The sequence below is a fragment of the Rhinopithecus bieti genome, unplaced genomic scaffold, assembly GCF_001698545.2.
Source record: "Rhinopithecus bieti isolate Rb0 unplaced genomic scaffold, ASM169854v2 scaffold_17930, whole genome shotgun sequence".
Classification (NCBI taxonomy): Eukaryota; Metazoa; Chordata; class Mammalia; order Primates; family Cercopithecidae; genus Rhinopithecus; species Rhinopithecus bieti.
The window spans coordinates 445,192-465,749 of record NW_016809035.1 but is presented as its reverse complement, the minus strand read 5'-3'; the positions used below and the strand labels follow the sequence as shown (position 1 = coordinate 465,749).

Sequence of the window (20,558 nt, the reverse complement as noted above, 5' to 3'; positions counted from 1 at the left end):
TATTATGCTTTTTTAAGTTACTTTGGATCTTGCTGTATTAATTCATGACACATACTTGATAGAATGTATTCAACAGATACTGATTGAGTGCCTACTATATACAAGGCTGTGTCCGAGGTACTGGAGATACAGTAGTGAAACAAAAAATTTCTATCTTCATGGTGCTTACACTGTAGTGGAAGGAGACAGATAGTAAACAGATAAGTAAATGTGCAGTGTCAGGTGGTGATACGTGCTATAGAGAAGAGTAAAATGTGGGATAGTAAATGTCAAGGTGAGGGAAAGTTAGTTACTTTATATGGAATCATAGAAGGCCTCACTGATAAGGTGACATTTGAACAAACATGAAAGGAGTGAGCCATGCATCTGGGGTGTGGTATATCATATCCACAATATTTTGCAGCTCTTTCCTTCAAAAGGTAGCGTTTATTTCCCTACCCCCTTTAACCTGACTTGCCCTTATAACTTGTTTTAACCAAGTGTCAAAGAAGACATTGTGAATTCTAAATCCTAGGCCTTAAGCCACCTTTCAACTTCTACTTTTCCCCTCTTAGGATGCTCCTTCTATCATGTAAGAAAGCCTGGGGTAGAATATCTAACTTTGGGAGGCCACATACAGAGATTGGACCAAACAACAGCCAACATCAAAGTCTGAGATGTGTGAGTTTGACTATCTTAGACACTCCAGCCCCAGCCAGGCTGCCAGTGAATTACAGCCTCATGAGCAGATCCAAGTGAAACCAATAAAAGAACTATCCAGTTACCTGACAGAATTTTGAGAATTAATAATTCCACTAAGCTAACTGAAACATGGGGAAGGAGCATGGAAGGCAGAGGAAACAGCAGTTAGCAAAGGCCTTGAAGTAGACATGTACATGATTTGTTTAGGGAAAACAAGAAGGCCAGTGTCTAGGGCACAGTGAGTGAAAAGAAGAAATGGCGTCAGAGAGGTGGCTGGAAGCCAGATCATAGGGCTCTATAATCATGTTAGGAACTTCAGCCTTTACTCGAACTGAAGTGGATACCATTGGAGAGTTTTGAATAGAAGAGTGACATGATTTAACTCATGATTTAAAAGAATTTCTCTGACTGTTTGTGGAGAATACACGGGGTTGGGAAGTATTGTAGAGGAAGAAGCAGAAAGATCAGTTAGGAAGCCATGGCAGTTACTTAGGAATAAGATGATGATGACCAGGACCAGGGTAGCTATAGAGGTGTTGAGAAGTGGTAGGGTTTTGAATATATTTTTTAAATAGAGACTATTAGGTTTGCCTATATGTGATATATGAGAGTCAAGGATGACTCTAGGTTTTTAGCCTGGACACATGGTAGAATGGATTCCCATTTAATGGAGTAACAAAGACTATGGAGGAACAAGTTTAAGGGAAAAATAAGGAGTTCATTTTATAAATTTTTAGTTTGGGATGGCTTTTAAGCATCTTAGTGTACATGTTGAGAAGGCATTCAAATCTAGTGCTCAGGGAGAAGTCTGGACTAAATTTAGGACTCTTCAGTATATAAATAGTAGTTTAGACCCTAAGACTAGAGTTATGAAACAGAAGGAAAGGATGATGGATGGATGGATGGAAATTTTTAGAGTTTTACTTCTTTGTATTTGGATTATTTTGTGAGGTAGCTTAACATTTTATGTAATTATACTGTTTAATTTACTGTCAATTTAAAAATAAATGCCTTCTCCTAGGACATATGTGATTTACAACTTTTAGTTTTACTATCAAATTTTACATTTCTTAATTATTTTCACAGTATATTAATTATGACTTCAGAACTTTTTTTTAAATTGTTTGGGAGTGCTATTTCTTTTGTTTTGGTTTGGTTTGTTTTTGTTTTTGTTTTTTGAAACCAAGTCTTACTTTGTCACCCAGGCTAGAGTGCAGTGGCACAATCTCAGCTCACTACAACCTCCACCTCCTGGGTTCAAGTGATTCTCATGCCTCAGCCTCCTGAGAAACTGGGACTACAGGAGTGTGCCACCATGCCCAGCTAATTTTTGTATTTTTAGTAGAGATGAGGTTTCACCATGTTGGCCAGGCTGGTCTCGAACTCCTGACCTTAAGTGGTCTGCCTGCTTTGGCCTCCCAAAGTGCTGAGATTACAGGTGTGAGCCACCACGCCAAGCCAAGAACTTTATATTCGTTTAGTTGTTCCTGTTATCCTTTCTGATTAACAAGTAATTGTAATACACAAAAATAGATACAAATATTAGTGCTTAAAATTGCCAAGTGCTTGAGCCTAGGAGTTTGAGATCAGCCTGGGCAACATAGTGAGACTCTGTCTCTACAGAAAATTTTAAAAATCAGCTGGGCATGGTAGCATACACCTGTACTCCTAGCTACTCCAGTGGCTGAGGTAGGAGGATCACTTGAGACTGCAAAGTTGAGACTGCAATGAGCCAAGATCATGCCACTCTAATCCAGCCTGGACGACAGAGCAAGACCCTCTCTCAAAAAAAAATTGCAAAGTGAATATCCAGTTACTCAAATGAAAATATGTTGGTGCTATTTGCAATCTTACTGTTAAATCCAGGTATTGAAATTTAAAGGTAACTACGTGTTGCTTAAAATAAAAACCTGCTCTTACAAGGAGATAAGCCTGGACAACATGCTGAGACCCCATTTCTACAAAAATTTTAAAAATTAGCTGGGTGTGGTGGTGCATGCCTGTGGTCCTGGCTACTCAGGAGGCTGAGGTGGGAGGATCACTTCAACCCAGGAGGTTAATGCTGCAGTGAGCCATATTCATGCCACTGCACTCTAGCCTGGGCAACAGAGCGAGACCCTGTCTCAAAAAAAAAAGAAGAGTAGCTAGGGACTTCCACCTCTGGTTAAGATGTAAAAACTCACAATAGATCATTGTTTCCCATATTAACAATGAGATGAAAGTGAATATGACACAGAATTATAGAGGTTTTTTTTTTTCTCTCTTATTTTGTTTGAACCCATTAGAGAATTGAGAAAACGAAGTCTCTAAAAGGCTGGGCATGGTGGCTCACGCCTGTAATCCCAGCATTTTGGGAGGCCGAGGCTGGCGGATCACAAGGTCAGGAGCGCAAGACCAGCCTGACCAACATGGTGAAACCCCGTCTCTACTAAAAAGACAAAAATTAGCCAGGCATGATGGTGCACACCCCTAATCCCAGCTACTCAGGAGGCTGAGGCAGGAGAATCGCTTGAACCCAGGAGGCGGAGGTTGCAGTGAGCCGAGATTGCACCACTGTACTCCAGCCTGCGCGACTGTAAGGCTGTGTAAGGCTCTGTCTCAAAAAAAAAAAAAAAAAAAAAACACACAAAATATATATATATATATTGACACACCAGGTTATATCCTAATGCTATACCATTCTATATAAGGTACTTGAGCATCTCTGAATTTTGGTATCCACAGGGGGTCCTGGAACCAGTTTCCTGCAGATAAAGGGAGGACTGTATATCAAAATTTACAGAATTCAGCTAACGCAGTGCTTAGAGGAAAATTAATATTTTTTCTAAAATAATATTTCAATATTATATTAGAAAAGGAAAAATCAAGAACTAAGTTTCTACCTTAAAGATAGAAAAAGAACACTTTAAACCAATAGTAGGTAGTAGAAAGAAAACAAAAAATAAGGAGGAATGGGAATCAATGAAATAGAAAACAATAAAGAAAATCAGTATGCATTAATTAGTTTATTATTTCTTAGCGCCAAACCCACCTTGCCCTACTGTGTGATACTGGAGCTGGACACTGTAAACATTTCTCCTTTGCCAGCTGGCTAGATATTAAGCTTTATCAAAAGACATTGTTGGTGGTGCTCTGCAAGGTCACAGCAGGAGAGAACTTTTCTTCTTGATATACTTGTGCTTTTTTTCCCTGGGCCAGCAGATGAGTATGCAGGAGGGTCAGTAGCATTCACCTCAGCAGCCCTTCTGAACCAGCTGCAGCCTACATACACCCTCTGGTGAATTTCTGTGTAAGCCTACTTACACCCGCTGAGAAGTTTCTATGCCACCTGGTGGACAGCTTCTACAGATCACCTCCAGTTAGCCCATACCTGCCAGGAAGTTTCTCAGCCAACCAGCAGGTTATTGGTATGAAACAGTTTTGGTCATTGCCCTCTGGTAAGTTTCTTTACAGGGAAGGTTGTGTGTTCCTGTGGCAGCACGCTCCATCCAATGACCCGTGAATCTCAGTGACTTAGTGGAAGGGAGCTTTTGTTAAGTTTTTTTAGTCATTCCTTGCTTATTTTCCCTCCCCATAGAGGTGGCAGCTGCTTTCTGCAATTGGTACTTTTGAACACCTTAGAGCAGTACCATCCAACAGAAAGCATGTTAAATTTAAAATTTTCTAATAGCCACTTTAAAAAAGTAAAAAGAAACAGGTGAAATTAATTTTAATGATTTATTCAACACAGTATATCTAAAATATTCTATATATAAGGAGTTTTAAAAAAAATATGAAGTTCTTGAAATCTTGTGTGTATTTTACACTTCCAGCTCATCTTAGTGCCAGCTAGTCACATTTCAGTGCTCAGAAGCCACACGTGGCCTAGTGGCTACTACCTACCATACTGAAGTGTAGCCTTATCTCCTGTTTTATTCCTTGTCGTTGTTGACCACCTTTTAGTAGCTAACAATTACAATTCTTGATACAGGCATACCTGGCAGATGTTACAAGTTTGGTTCCAGACTGCCACAATAAAGTAAATATTGCAGTAAAGCAAACATCACAATAAAGCAAGTCACAATTTTTTTGCTTTTCAGTGCGTATATATGAAAGTTTTCTTTATTGTCGTCTTTTCTGTGTACAGTAGCATTATGACTAAAAAAATACACATCTTAATTAAAGATATTTTGTTGCTAAAAATTACTGGTGATCATTTAAGCCTTCAGCAAGTCATAATCTTTTGCTGGTGGAGGTTCTTGCCTCAATGCTGATGACTACTGGCTCATCAGCATAGTGGTTGCTGATGGTTGGGGTGGCTATTGCAATTTCTTAAGACAATAATGAAGTTTGCCACATCAATTGACTTCCTTTCACCAAAGATTTCTCTGTAGCATGCAATGCTGTTTGATAGCATTTTACTCACAGTACAACTTTGAAAATTGGAGTCAGTCCTCTTAAACCCTGCCACTGCTTCATCAACTAAATTTGTGCAATATGCTAAATCCTTTGTTATCATTTTGTTGATATTCACAGCATCTTCACCAGGAGGAGATTCCATTTCAGGAAACCACTTTCTTGCTCATACGTAGAAAGCAGCACCTCATCCATTCAAGTTTTATCATAAGTTTGCAGTAATTCAGTCACATCCTCAGGCTCTACTTCTAGTTTTATTTAGTTCTATTGCTATTTCTACCACGTTTGTAGTTCCTTCCTCCACTGAAGTCTTGAAACCCTCAGAGTCATCCATGAGGACTGGAATCAACTTCTTCCAAATTGCTGTTAATGTTGATATTTTAACCTCCTCCCATGAATCACAAATGTTCTTATTAGCATCTAGAATGGTGAATCCTTTCCAAAGGTTTTCAATTTACTTTGCTCAGACCATCAAAAGAATCACTGTCTATGGCAGCTATAGCCTTACAAAATGTGTTTCTTAATAAAACTTGAAAGTCAGAATTACTCCTTGATCCATGGACTGCAGAGCTGATGTTACATTGGTAGGAATGAAAACAATGTTAATCTCCCTAATACATCTCCATTGAAACTTTTGGATGACCAAGTGCGTTGTCTATGAGCAGTGATATTTTTAAAGGGGTCTTTCTTTCTGAGCAGTAGGTCTCAACGGAGAGCTTAAAATATTTATAAACCAGGCCGGGCGCGGTGGCTTAAGCCTGTAATCTCAGCACTCTGGGAGGCCGAGACGGGCGGATCACAAGGTCAGGAGATCGAGACCATCCTGGCTAACCCGGTGAAACCCCATCTCTACTAAAAAATACAAAAAAAAAAAAAACTAGCCGGGCGAGGTGGCGGGCACCTGTAGTCCCAGCTACTCGGGAGGCTGAGGCAGGAGAATGGCGTAAAACCCAGGAGGCGGAGCTTGCAGTGAGCTGAGATCCGGCCACTGGACTTCAGCCTGGGCAACAGAGCGAGACTCCATCTCAAAAAAATATATATATATATATATATATTTATAAACCATGCTGTAAACACATGTGCTGTCATCTAGGCTTTGTTGTTCCATTTAAAGAGCACAGGCAGAATAGATTTAGCATAATTCTCAAGGGCCCTAGGAGTTTTAGAATGGGCAAGGAGAATTGGCTTCAACATAAAATCACCAGCTACATTAGCCCCTCACAAAAAAGTCAGCCTGTCCTTTGAAGCTTTGAAGTTAGGTGTTGACGTTTTCTTCTTTTTTTATTTTTGAGATGGAGTCTTCCTCTGTCACTCACGCTGCAGTGCAGTGGCACAATCTTGACTCACTGCAGCCTTCGCCTCCTGGGCTCAAGTGATTCTCCTGTCTCAGCCTCCTGAGTAGCTTGGACTGCAGGTATGCACCACCATGCCTGGCTAATTTTTGTATTTTTAGTAGAGACAGGATTTCACCATGTTGGCCAGACTAGTCTCAAACCCCTGACCTCAAGCATCTGCCTGCCTCAGCTTCCCAAAGTGCTGGGATTACAGGCATGAGCCACCGCGCCTGACCTGGCATTGACTTTTTCTCTCTAGCTGTGAAAGTTCTAGATGACATCTTCTTCCCATAGAAGGCTGCTTCATCAACACTGAAAATCTGTAGTTTAGTATAGCCACCTTAATTCATTATCTTAGATTAGATAGATCTGGATAACTTGCTATAGCTTCTCCACCCAGCACTTGCTGCTTCACTTTGTACTTTTAGGTTACGGAGACAGCTTCTTTGCTTAAACCTTATGAACCAACCTCTGCTAGCTTCCAACTTTCCTTCTGCAGCTTCCTCACTTCTCTCAGCCTTCACAGAATCGAAGAGACTTAGGGCCTTTCTCTGGATTAGGCTGTGCTTTAAGGGAGTATTGTATCTGGTTTGATATTCTATCCAGATCCCTAAAGTTGTCTCCATATCACCATTAAGACTGCTTTGTTTTTTTATGATTCATGTGTTCATTGGAGTAGCACTTTTAATTTCCTTCAAGAACTTTACCTTTGCGTAGACATCTTGGCTAATTGTTTGGTGCAAATGGCCTAGCTTTTGGCCTGTCTCAGCTTTCTTTCTCGTTTTTTTGTTTGTTTGTTTGTTTGGGACAGAGTCTTGCCCTGTTGCCCAAGCTGGAGTTCGATGGCTCAGTCTTGGCTCACTGCAACCTGTAATCCCAGGTTGGGATTACAGGCACACGCCACCATGCCCGGTTTTTTTGTTTGTTTGTTTTAGTAGAGACAGGGTTTTACCATGTTGGCCAGGCTGGTCTGAACTCCTGACCTCGTGATGCGCCTGCCTCGGCCTCCCAAAGTGCTAGGATTACAGGTGTGAGCCACCGTGCCCAGCCTGGCCTGTCTCAGCTTTCAACATGCCATCCTCACTAAGCTTATTTCTAGCTTTTGGTTGAAAGTGAGAGATGTGTGACTCTTTGTTTCACTTGAACACTTAGAGGCCCCTGTAGGGTTACTAATTGGCCTAATTTCAATATTGCTATGTCTCAGGGAATAAGGACCTGAGGAAAGGGAGAGAGAGATGGGGGAAAGGCTGGTTGGAGCAGACAGACCACACACTACATTTATCAATTAAGTTCACCTTCTTTTATGGGTGCAGTTCATGGCACCCCAAAACAATTACAATAGTAACATCAGAGATCTCTGATAAAAGCTGAGTGTAGTGGCTGTGGTACCTGTAGTGCCAGCTACTCAGGAGGCTGAAATGGGAGGATCACTTGAGGCCAGAAGTTCAAGACCAGCCTGGGTGATATAGTGAAACCACATCTCTTAAAAAGAAAAGAGAAGAGATCACAGGTCATCATAGCAGATGTAATAATGAAAAAGTTTGAAATACTGTGAGAATTGATAAAACGTGTCACAGAGACACAGGTGAGCACATGCTGTTGGGAAGATGGCACCAATAGACTTGCTTAGTGCAGGGTTGCCATTAGCCTTTGATTTGTAAAATGCACAATATCTGAGAAGTGCAATGAAGCAAAGCACAATAAAATGAGTTGCTCTTGTAAATTTTTCATGTTCAAATTGCTGATGTGATTTTTGTCTTCTGTTAGCAAAGCCAAAAGCTCGTTCTTTGAAAACATTAATAAAATTGATAAACTCTTAACAATACTGATTAGGACAAAAAAGAAAGAAAATACAAGTTACCTATATCAGCAATAAGAAAGAGGACCTCACTAGAGATTCTCCAAACTTTAAAAGCATAGTAAAGAATATCGTAAACACTATAATGCCAATAAATTATACATCTGAGATGAAATGGAAAAAATTCTTGAAAAGTATAACTTACTGGAACTCTTATAAGAAGAAAAGAAAACCTGAATAACCCTATATCTCTTAAAGAAATTGAATTTATAATTAAAAACCTTCCCATAAATAAACTCCAAGCCCTTAGATGGCTTTATTTTGAACCTTGTCACATATTTAAGAAGGAAATATTTCCTTCTTAAACTCTTTCAGAAAACAAGATTGAGATTACTTCCCAACTCATTTTATGAGAACAGCATAATCCTGCTACCAAAACCTGACAAGGAAAGTTTAGGAAAAAATTAAAAGTATAGCCAAGTGCCCCCCATAAACAAAGACTCAGAAATCACTAAATTGAATCTAGCAATATTTTTTATTTAAGAAAAGGTTTTTTTGTAAAGACACTATGTAGTCTCATTATGTTACCTAGGCTGAGCTCAAACTCCTGTGCTCAAGCCATCTTCCCATGTTGACTTTCCAAAGTGCTGGAATTACAGGTATGAGCCACTGCACCTGGCTGTGAACCTGGCTCTGTGTGTGTGTGTGTATACATAATTTTTCTTTTTTTTTTTTTTTTTGAGATCGAGTCTCGCTGTTGCCCAGTCTAGAGTGCGGTGGTGCAATCTTGGCTCATTACAACCTCCACCTCCCAGGTTCAAGCAATTCTCCTGCCTCAGCCTCCTGAGTAGCTGGAATTACAGGCACCCACCATCATGTCTGTCTAATTGTTGTATTTTTATTGGAGACGGGATTTCACCGTGTTGCCCAGAGTGGTCTCAAACTCCTGAGCTTGGGCTGTCCTCCTAAGGAGGACAGCCTGGAGGAGCAAAGGTACATCTTACGTGGTGGCAGACAAGAGGGCGTGTGTGGGGGAACTGCCCTTTAAAAAACCATTAGACCTTGTAAGACTTACTCATTGTCATGAGAACAGCACAGGCAAAACCCGCCCCCATGATTCAGTTACCTCCCACTGGATCCCTCCCATGACATGTGGGGATTATGGGAGCTACAATTCAAAATGAGATTTGGGTGGGGACACAGCCAAACCATATCAAGTGCTAAATAGCAATTTGATAAAGGAAGTCTACAAAAAAACACAGAATCATACTTAAAGGTGAAACACTGAATGCTTTCTACCCAAGATAGGAAAAAACAAGGATATTTGCTTTTACAGCTTACTTGAAGTCTAACCGGTGCAGTCATGGAAGGCAGAGTGTGGATTATTAGCTTACCACCTCACACCCCATCCCTGTATTCTCTATCATAGCATTTTTTCCCCTAATAGTTATGTATTAATTTACCTCTGTATTACCACTCATTTTCAATAAGCTCCAGGAGAGGGGCTTCTAGCATAGTATCTGTCATATAATTAAAATTACAATAAATATTTAGTGTATTAATGAATACATTTAATGTTTAGGAAACTTTCTCTTCCCTAGATTTTCATTTTTCTTGTGGAGAGATGTTCACTAATTTATCCTCAGGGAAGGAAAAGTGGATGATCTCATTGGTGAGTTTAGGAGAAGGAGCTGGGCTAGTTTAGCTCAGACGGTTCCTTTTCTTTCAGTTGTAGAGAGCACACATTGTATTCTCCCCTTCTATGTAATACATTTTATAGGGAAAGACCACACTGCAGGGAGGTGCTGCTTATGATTGAGTAGGTAAATCTGTTTGATTCAGCAGTGAAATAGTATTAGCAAGTTTACCTGTCCTGAATTCTACAATTTTCTACAATTCAGCTTTGCTAATAATATGGCTGATATTTTTATCTTTAGCCCCCTGGCTTACATGACTGAACTCAAGAAGGAAAAAGGGCAGGAAGTGTTATTTATTGACTCATCTCAATATTTACTACCTAAGATTTAAAATAATATTTTTCAAAAAATAGTATTAAATCGTACTAGGCACATTGGCTGTCGTCTGTAATCACAGCACGTTGGGAGGCTGAGGCAGGAGGATCTCTTCAGGCCAGGATTTTGAGACTAGCTTGGGCAATGTAGTGAGACCTTGTCTTTACAAAAAAAAAATTAAGTTAGCTGGGTATGGTGGTGCATGCCTGTAGTCCTTGCTACTCGGGAGGTTGAGGTGGGAGAACTGCTCAAGTCCAGGAGTCTGAGGTTGCAATGAGCTGTGATTGCACCATTGCATTCCAACTTGGGCAACAGAGTGGGACCCTCACTCATTAAAAAAAGAAGAAAAGAAAAAGAATTGCTGTCATTCATTGAGGGCTTGCTATGCACTGTGCTCTGTTCTAAACACTTTATGTGCATTATGTTATTTAATTCTTTAGCAACCCAATAATATAGTTAATGTTTTCACTTTACTGTAGCATATACTTACATAGGGTTTATTATGTGTCAGGCGCTGTCTCTGCACCTTACTTATTCTACCCATTTTATAGACTAGGAAACAGGCATGGAGAGTTTAGCAGCTTGCCTCAGTAGTTGAGCCAGTCTTTGAACTTAGGAAATCTAACTTACTAGATCCTGTGTTTTTAAACTATTCTATACTACCTCAGTATAAAACAAATAAATAGAATGCTTTTCTATTGTCATCTTAATTTTATTTTTAAATTTCAAAAATAGCAAGTTTGTACTAACAAATCTGAGCAATGCTGCAGAATGTAAAAGTTCTTTCCACGCTCAAATTTTATTCCTGAAAGTCAACAGCCCTTAATTTCTTGATGCACACTCTTCAGGACTTTTAAGAACGGAAAAAATTTTTAATGAGATACGATTTTTTTCGTAGTAGTTTAACAGACATTTAAAAACAATTACTGGCTGGGCATGGTGGCTCACGCCTGTAATTCCAGCACTTTGGGAGGCCGAGGTAGACGGAGGTCAGGAGTTTGAAACCAGCCTGGCCAATATGGTGAAATGCCATCTCTACTGAAAATATAAAAATTAGCTAGTTGTGGTGGTGTGTGCCTTTAATCCCAGCTACCCAGGAGTCTGAGGCAGGAGAATCGCTTGAACCTGGGAGGTGGAGGTTGCAGTGAGCCGAGATCATTCCACTGCACTTGCGCCTGGCTGACAAAGTGAGACGTCGTCTTAAAAAAAAAAAAAAAAAAAAAAAAAAAAAAAACGATTACTAATACATATTATTGGCAAGTGTGTTGTGGAGATCAAGCACTTAGGTGCACTGCTGATGGGAATGTGTACAGTCTTTCGGGTACCTAATTTGACAGCCTGTTAGAATTTTGAATGTGCTTGTCTTTGATCCATCAGTTGTTTTCCAAGGGATTATTTCTAGGAAAAGATTGGATAAATACCCTAAAATTTGTAAGATGTATGCATAAAGGTAAAGATATATACTGTAAAGTTTATAATAGCAATTTTGTTTTTTTTTTTTTGAGATGGAGCCTCGCTCCTGTCGCTCAGGTTGGAGTGCAGTGGCACAATCTCAGCTCACTGCAACCTCCACCTCCCGGTTCAAGTGATTCTACTTCCTCAGCCTGCCAAGTAGCTGGGAGATTACAGGCATGTGCCACCACACCCAGCTGATGTTTTTATTTTTAGTAGAGATGGGGTTTCACCATGTTGACCAGACTGGTCTTGAACTCCTGACCTCAGGTGATCCACCCACCTCAGCCTCCCAAAGTGCTAGGATTACAGTTTTGAGCCACTGCACCCAGCCTAGAATAGCAGTTTTTTTAAACCCACCATTGGAACAGCCCTTGTCTCATCTGGAGGTGTTTGGTGAATTATAGTATGTTACCATATAGGCAGTTAAATAATGGTAGAATTTTTTCTTTATGAGATAAATCAGAATAGACTTAGAATTTTAAAAAAAATTATCCTTAAGAAAAATCAACTAATTCCTTTAAGTCACAGTTTCCTCATTTAAAATCAGTGTAAAGAGATGTACAGAAATTACTAACATAGCTCCTGATAATAAGTAACTGCTATTATTATTACCATCTCCAAATTTTTCAGTTAACATTTTTTAGTAATCAGAAAGAAAATATTTGCACACACACACACACACACACACTCACACACGACCTCAGCCAGGCAGCTTATACCATATCAACTATCAAAGATTTGTCAAAGATCAGGTCTTAGACTCAACAGACATAAATTCAGGTGGTCTGGCTCTCTGTGAACTCTGGCAAGTCCCTAAGTTTTAAAAATAAACCAAAATGGAAATACTAACCAAAGTGCCAAACTCTGAGTGTTGTTTTGAGGCTCGAATGAAATAATGTAAGTATGAGTAATTTGAAAAAGTAAAGTGTTCTACAAACACATTTAGTGTAAGAGCTGGTTTTAAGCATATTGCTTTGCTAGATTGTCTGTTGCCAAGCATAAAGCCTGGAATCTAATGGGTTATGCATTTGTTACTTACGTATTTTTTAATTGATAAATTGTTTACTTTTTCCTGCATATTCAAAGTTTATGTGTAATCCTTTGATATGTAGATTTTCAGCTTTTCACTTTTTGTTATGATAGAAAAAATAACTATTAGAATTGGTGTACATTGTTCCCCTTTCTCTTACTTTAGGAATGGAACATTACTAAACTTTCAATTGAGTATGATTCTGAGCCCTTTGGAAAGGAACGAGATGCAGCTATTAAGAAACTGGCAACTGAAGCTGGAGTAGAAGTCATTGTAAGAATTTCACATACATTGTATGACCTAGACAAGTGAGTTCTTTTTTTTTTTTTTTTTACTGTGAGAAAATGCATATAACATAATATTTACCATCTTAACCATTTTTAAGTATATAGTTCGTTGGTATTAACTACATAGATACGTTTTTAACTGAGGTTTATAAAGTAGAAATGATAGCGTGTACTTCATAGAGTTTTGGGAGAATTAAGTGAACATATGTCAAATCCTTAGCATTTTATTTAGCCGCTATTGACCCAATGACAGGTCTCAGCATTTCAATTTCAAAACTATTATGGATTAAGACTATTACAGAATTTTCCTTGACTACTCTTAACTCAGCCTCCTGTGGTCTTGCCTTTCTGGACTCTTAGCATTATCAATTTTATAGTTATACATAGTTATAAATTGCCTTGACATATTTTGTATGCTTAATGTTATCTTATTTCATGTATACCTATCTTGTCTATCTGGATTTTAAATCCAGATGCAAATTGGGTGTAATATAACATTGCATAGCTGTAGTCCTCTGAACAATGGCATAATAGAATATTTTTCAAAGTGTATTTCTTCAGACACCAGTCCTTGGTGATGCTTTGTCCCACAGAAATTCTGTGGTCGAACTTAAATTTAGGGAGTATTGTATACTATGAGTCTTAGAGGTCTATAAAACTTGTTAACTTTTTAAACTTTTGGCATACCATTGTTCTTTTAAGTACTGAAATCTTATAATTTATTTACCTTTTAAATCATTTTACTTTTTTAGTAATTTTTATATTTTATCAAGTTAGTAAAACAAATTCTGTAACATGACAAACTAGTTGATTTGATTTCACATTTTAAATGTATCAAAAAATCATGATTTGGTTCAGACAAAGGTCTTACTTGATGCTAAGCTAGAATTCCTGTATCTTTTAATAATAATCTTGCCTTAGAGCTCACCAATTTGTTTAACTTTAGGGAGCTCATAGCAAGGAGGGGGCAAAACAGGATAAAAGCAGTTGCTTCTAGGTGGGAGACTCAGTGTTATGCATAAAATTGTTTAGGCCAGGCGTGATGACTCATGCCTGTAATCCCAGCACTTTGGGAGGCCGAGGCAGGTGGATCACAAGGTCAGGAGTTCAAGACCAGCCTGGCCAAAATGGTGAAACCCCATCTCTACTAAAAATACAAAAATTATCTGGGCGTGGTGGTGGGCGCCTGTAATCCCAGCTATTTGGGAGGCTGAGGTAGGAGAATCACTTGAACCCAGGAAGCAGAGGTTGCAGTGAGCCAAGATAGTGCCACTGCATTCCAGCCTGGGCAACAGAGCAAGACTCCATCTCAAAAAAATAAGTGTTTATTGCATTGAGTGTGAATATTTACTATATGTAATCTATCATATTAAAATGTAACATATAGAAAATGTTTTGTCCAAAGATTCTCATTTTGCTACTGTTGTGTAGTTAACAATGTCCTCAGTAGTAGTATTGTAGTATCATTACATTCAGCAAAATTCATTGCAACCCTATGAATAAATTCAAAATACACAAAAGCAAAATTTACTTAAACAGGATATCTTTTTATGGTGATTGCTTTCTGTATTACTTTCTGTATGTATCTGTAGTTGATACATCACTGCGTATTATATAGTGAAAAATACCCTAAAATACACTAGACAACCTTGATTTGCCATTTATCAGTTACATGACCTTGACTAGTTTACTTAACTCTCCTGGTAGGCCTGTTTTCACATCTGTATAATGATGAAGTTGGATTTCACCTGTCATTTTTTTTTTAAGGCCAAATGCTAAGCAAATGGCCATAGTGAAAAAGAGTAGTTATTCCAAAATAGTGTCTAAACTTAATCTAAACTACCATTGGCAAAGCTAGTTATTTTTTTAAATTAATACTTGATTGAGATAATTAGTGATCAGAAGTAAATAAAAAGATACTTAAATTTAAATAACTTGAAATTTCGGGGCTTATGTGTTCTAAGTATGTGACATGGATACATATGCTAACATCTCTAATGAAGGCGTGAGCACAATAGAAAATAGGAAGTAATTGTCACCACAGTAATATAGAATCCAAATTTATAAAATTTGCTGAAGGAAATAGGGTAATTGTATTAGTCCGTTTTCACGCTGCTGATAAAGGCATACCCGAGACTGGGCAATTTACAAAAGAAAGCGGTTTAATGGACTTACAGTTCCACATGGCTTGGAAGGCCTCACAATCATGGTGGAAGGCAAGGAGGAGCAAGTCATGTCTTACATGGATGGCAGCAGGCAAGTAGGGAACTTGTGCAGGGAAACTCCCCCTTTTAAATACTATCAGATCTTGTGAGACTTACTCACTATCATGAGAACAGCATGAGAAAGACCTCCTCCCATGATTCAGTTACCTCCCACAGGGTACCTCCCACGACATTACAACTCAAGATGAGATTTTGGTGGGGGCACAGCCAAACCCTATCAGGAATGTAGGTCCAAGAATACAAAGTAGAAGTTTACGTAAGATGAACAACACTAGAGGTCTAGTGTACAGAGTAAGGATTTTAGTTAATAAAACTCTTTTATTTGGAATTTTTATCAAATAAGTAGATTTTAGCTGCTTTTGTCACACACACAAAAAAGTAACTATATGAGATTATAAATATGTTAATCTGCTTCACTATAGTAACCATTTTACTGCCTACATGTATCCCATAATGTGTTGTAAACTCACATATATACAAGAAAATTTATTTTTCCTAAATGAGACCTGCTGATTACTCTTTCATATAATTATCATCCTGGTTTAGTTTTTATTGATGATTGAGATTCTTTGAGCTGGGCCACAACATGTTTTTCATATGTCTCTGTGTATTAACTTTTTGTAATTACCTTTAGACTAATTTACCCACTTACTTGTTTTTTCCTCCCATAAGTTCTTAATATTCTGTGTCTTAAAGGTGTTAATATTTGTGTAGTGTGTATATTTGATACCTAGAGGATGTCTAGAAGCTCAAGAGAATGATTTGTGGACTCATTAATTATTTTGAACACATTTCTTGGTCATTATAACAAGCTAACATTCTCCTCAAAGACTTCAGTGATTAATTTTATTTTCTGCTTTTTAAGCCTTTTGAGAGCTTGTTAGCCAAAATTTATTGTCTTTTTTTATACTAACTACATTGTACTAACTCTTGTTATAGGATCATAGAACTCAATGGTGGACAACCGCCTCTGACTTATAAAAGATTCCAGACTCTCATCAGCAAAATGGAACCACTGGAGATACCAGTAGAAACAATTACTTCAGAAGTGATAGAAAAGTGCACAACTCCTCTGTCTGATGACCATGATGAGAAATATGGAGTCCCTTCACTGGAAGAGCTAGGTGAGTGTAAACTGTAATCAGTGTGAGGCTTAAAAGTTAATCAGAAATTACTCAGAAAATTTCCCTTTTAATTTTGCCATGTAAAGTATTTTGCATTAGGAGAGAAAGAAAGGGCAGGGGAGAAGAAAAGAACCCTTTAAGAAGTGATATGTTTGTTCATCATTTATGTGTTCTATAAATATGTGATCTATTGTTATCACCTTAAGATGTGTAGCCTAAAAAATTGAAACCATGTCAAACCATGTTATATCCTCTGTAGGTGAGGGCTTATTTAGGCCCTCAGTTCATTTTATGGTACTCTCTCAATTTTCTTCTNTAAGATGTGTAGCCTAAAAAATTGAAACCATGTCAAACCATGTTATATCCTCTGTAGGTGAGGGCTTATTTAGGCCCTCAGTTCATTTTTATGGTACTCTCTCAATTTTTCTTCTAAGTAATTTGTTCTCCCAGTTATTGGGGTTAAATAAAAATTACTTTAGTTTCAGAAGATTTCTGCAAAGTAATTTGTTCTCCCAGTTATTGGGGTTAAATAAAAATTACTTTAGTTTCAGAAGAATTATGTTTTTTTCTTTTCTTTCTTTTAGGTTTTGATACAGATGGCTTATCCTCTGCAGTGTGGCCAGGCGGAGAAACTGAAGCACTTACTCGTTTGGAAAGGCATTTGGAAAGAAAAGTATGATAGTGTAGATTATATAGCTATGCTTATATTTCCAAACTGTCATTTAAAAAATAATTTTCTCTCTTTTAAAATAACAAATAGATTGTTGGAAGGAGAGGATTAAGGGAAATGATTAAAATAGCACAAACCTAATTGTTTGAAAATTAACTACCATCTCCTCATTTAAATGCTCTTTCTCCTTCTCTTCTAATTATTTCCCCTTTAGCTACTACCGCACTACCTTTTCTGTTCTTTCTACGTAAGCTAGTATTTAGGGGCCATAATTTCGAAACTAGAATTATATTTCACCTTTACCTTTGTGTTAAAGAGACAGGTTACAAGCCAGGCATGGTGGCTTACCTCTGTAATCCCAGAGTTTTGGGAGGCTGAGGCGGGCGGATCACTTGGGGTCAGGAGTTTGAGACCAGCCTGGCCAATATGGTGAAATCCCATCCCTACTAAAAATACAAAAATTAGCCGGGTGTGGCGTGGTGGCACATGCCTGTAGTCCCAGTTACTCAAGAGGCTGAGGCAGGAGAATCCACCCAGGAGCTGGAGGTTGCAGTGAGCCGAGATTGCGCCACTGCACTCCAGCCTGGGTGACAAAGCGAGACTCTGTCTTAGAGGAAAAAAAAAAAAAAGAGAGAGAGATTGAAGGTGCTGTCAGCTTTCGGTTGGAAATTTGAAGGTAGTTTATTTCACATGAGTATGTGCTGCACAAGGATGACTGAAACAAAAGAATGCTCACTTTTTTATCCTGTCTTATTTTCTATTAAAACATGTAATTTGTGGCTAGGATAAGATTTTATTTTCCAAGAACTATGTAACTTTTAAAAAAAAAATCTCCATTCTGAGCGTCCTTTTAAAATGAAAAGACAATTAGTTAATGTAATTTTCTCTCTGTGTTTTCAGGCTTGGGTGGCAAATTTTGAAAGACCTCGAATGAATGCAAATTCTCTACTTGCAAGCCCTACTGGACTTAGTCCTTATCTCCGATTTGGTTGTTTGTCATGTCGACTGTTTTACTTCAAACTAACAGATCTCTACAAAAAGGTATTCTCTAAAATTGGAGCTTATTGTTTAATACTTTAAAAAAACATTCTGATAATACTTCTTTGCTTTTTAACCATAGGTAAAGAAGAACAGTTCCCCTCCCCTTTCCCTTTATGGGCAACTATTATGGCGTGAATTTTTCTATACAGCAGCAACAAATAATCCACGCTTTGATAAAATGGAAGGAAACCCTATCTGTGTTCAGATTCCTTGGGATAAAAATCCTGAGGCTTTAGCCAAATGGGCAGAAGGCCGGACAGGCTTTCCATGGATTGATGCCATCATGACACAGCTTCGTCAGGAGGGTTGGATTCATCATCTAGCCAGGCATGCAGTTGCTTGCTTCCTGACACGAGGGGACCTGTGGATTAGTTGGGAAGAAGGAATGAAGGTAAGTGTTCTAACTGATGTAGCATGCCTTATTTTGAAGGAATCCTTACCTTAATAAAACAAATCCTAGAAGTTGTCTGTTATATAGATTCATTAATAATGTAGTTTTTCAGTGGATAAAACATTTAATTCCCCAAATATGGGCACACTTTCAGAGCGAAAGATGGTATAATCCGACAAGCAAAAAGGTGAAAACTGGTTAAATTGATTAACCTAAAGTCGTTTTAACGGTTAAACCAGTCTAGCCACTAAGAGAACTGTAAAATTTAACACTGAATTTGTTGATAGATATAGGTGATGTTTCTGTCACCAAAAGAATTCACTCGAGTTCCTAGAGATAGTGAATTCATATTATAAATTTTAAAACAGGGCCGGGCACAGTGGCTCACGCCTATAATCCCAGCACTTTGAGAGGCCAAGGCAGGTGGAGCACGAGGTCAGGAGATCAAGGCCATCCTGCCTAACACGGTGAAACCCCGTCTCTACTAAAAATACAAAAAAAAATTAGCTGGGCATGGTGGCAGGCGCCTGTAGTCTCAGCTACTCGGGAGGCTGAGGCAGGAGAATGGCGTGAACCCGAGAGGCGGAGCTTGCAGTGGGCCGAGATCACACCACTACTCCAGCATGGGCGACAGAGCAAGACTCAGTCTCAAAAAAATAAAATAAAATAAATTTTAAAATATAAATCATTTCACCTCACTTCAACTTCACAACTTTTTAGTAATACTTCTATTATGTAAAAAGAAGCATACCACATTTTGTGACATCATCTTGTGGGTTACATGTAATAAGGCTTACATACTTTTTTTTTTTTTTGAGATGGAGTCTCACTCTGTAGCCCGGGCTGGGGTGCAATGGCATGATCTTGGCTCACTGTAACCTATGCCTCCCAGGTTCAAGCGATTCTCCTGCCTCAACCTCCCAAGTAGCTGGGATTACAGGTGCCCACCACTGTGCCCAGCTCATTTTGTATTTTTAGTAGAGACAGGGTTTTGCCACATTGCCAGGGCTTGTCTTGAACTCCTGACCTCAAATGATCCCCCTGCCTCAGCCTTCCAAAGTGCTGGGATTACCGGCATGAGCCACCGTGCCCGGCCATTGTATACATTTTTTACGTTTCTGGCAATATCATACATTTGCCCCATCCAAGGACCATTTCTGAGCCTGTGTGTGTGTGTGTGTGTGTGTTTTTTAATCTCTTACATTTCCTAGTACACAGTTGTATATACAAAGACAATATATAGCATACTTAATGAATATATATAAAAATAATTTATTTTAATTATATTTTCTTTCTGATCAAGGAATTCAAAATTAAACTATGCAATGCTAGTATATATTTTTGCATGAATTTATATTTGAGTATGCTTCCTTTATTTAGGCTAGTATACTAAGCTAAGTTTTTGTTGGTGTTTTATGTAATAACATTTTTGCTTTCTTGAAAGTGGTTTACTGCTTTTCCTGTGTCTACTAATAATATCCTTTTAAATCAGTGTTTTGAATTTTTTTTTTTACTTCCATTCTCCCAGTAACACTGCAGAGGTTGGAAAAGTAAATTCTCTTCAGAAGCATACTATGTTACCACTATGTTTCTTTCCCTGGAAGAGCTCATTATAGAACAGAATATAGACAGGGAAGCTAACTTTGGAATGTTTAATTTTACAATTCTGTGCTAGATTTTCTTTGCCTTGACTTTGGATCTACTGTGACCTTGAAAATGCTTGCTTTGTGAATTATGTGTGTGCAAACTAATTGGTTACTGTTACTTCTGAAGGTATTTGAAGAATTATTGCTTGATGCAGATTGGAGCATAAATGCTGGAAGCTGGATGTGGCTGTCTTGTAGTTCCTTTTTTCAGCAGTTTTTTCACTGCTATTGCCCTGTTGGTTTTGGTAGGAGAACAGATCCCAATGGAGACTATATCAGGTAAATCAAGGGTGATTACTACTCAGTTTGGAATAGTTAATTGAAAAAGAGCTTTTCATGGTTAATCAATGCTTAAAGTATTCCCCACTCATGATGGGCAGCAGAGATGAGAAGGGCAAACAGATCATTTAAATGGTATTGATTTGATTTTGGTCTCTCATAGCTAGTAGTTGTTATAGTTTGCTTAGAG

The 20,558-nt window shown here is 38.4% G+C and overlaps 1 protein-coding gene across 2 annotated transcripts in view; it reads left to right on the top strand.

Annotated features, from left to right (window-relative positions):
* Window positions 1-20,558, top strand: part of CRY1 (cryptochrome circadian regulator 1) — a 117,316-nt gene that overhangs the window by 86,897 nt on the left and 9,861 nt on the right. For both annotated transcript variants that reach the window (XM_017888270.1, XM_017888269.1), the window contains exons 3-8: window positions 12,871-13,013; window positions 16,157-16,341; window positions 16,926-17,014; window positions 17,912-18,052; window positions 18,132-18,443; window positions 20,217-20,368. In XM_017888270.1, the coding sequence (XP_017743759.1) occupies window positions 12,871-13,013; window positions 16,157-16,341; window positions 16,926-17,014; window positions 17,912-18,052; window positions 18,132-18,443; window positions 20,217-20,368 (1,022 nt within the window). The remainder of the gene's footprint in view (window positions 1-12,870; window positions 13,014-16,156; window positions 16,342-16,925; window positions 17,015-17,911; window positions 18,053-18,131; window positions 18,444-20,216; window positions 20,369-20,558) is intronic.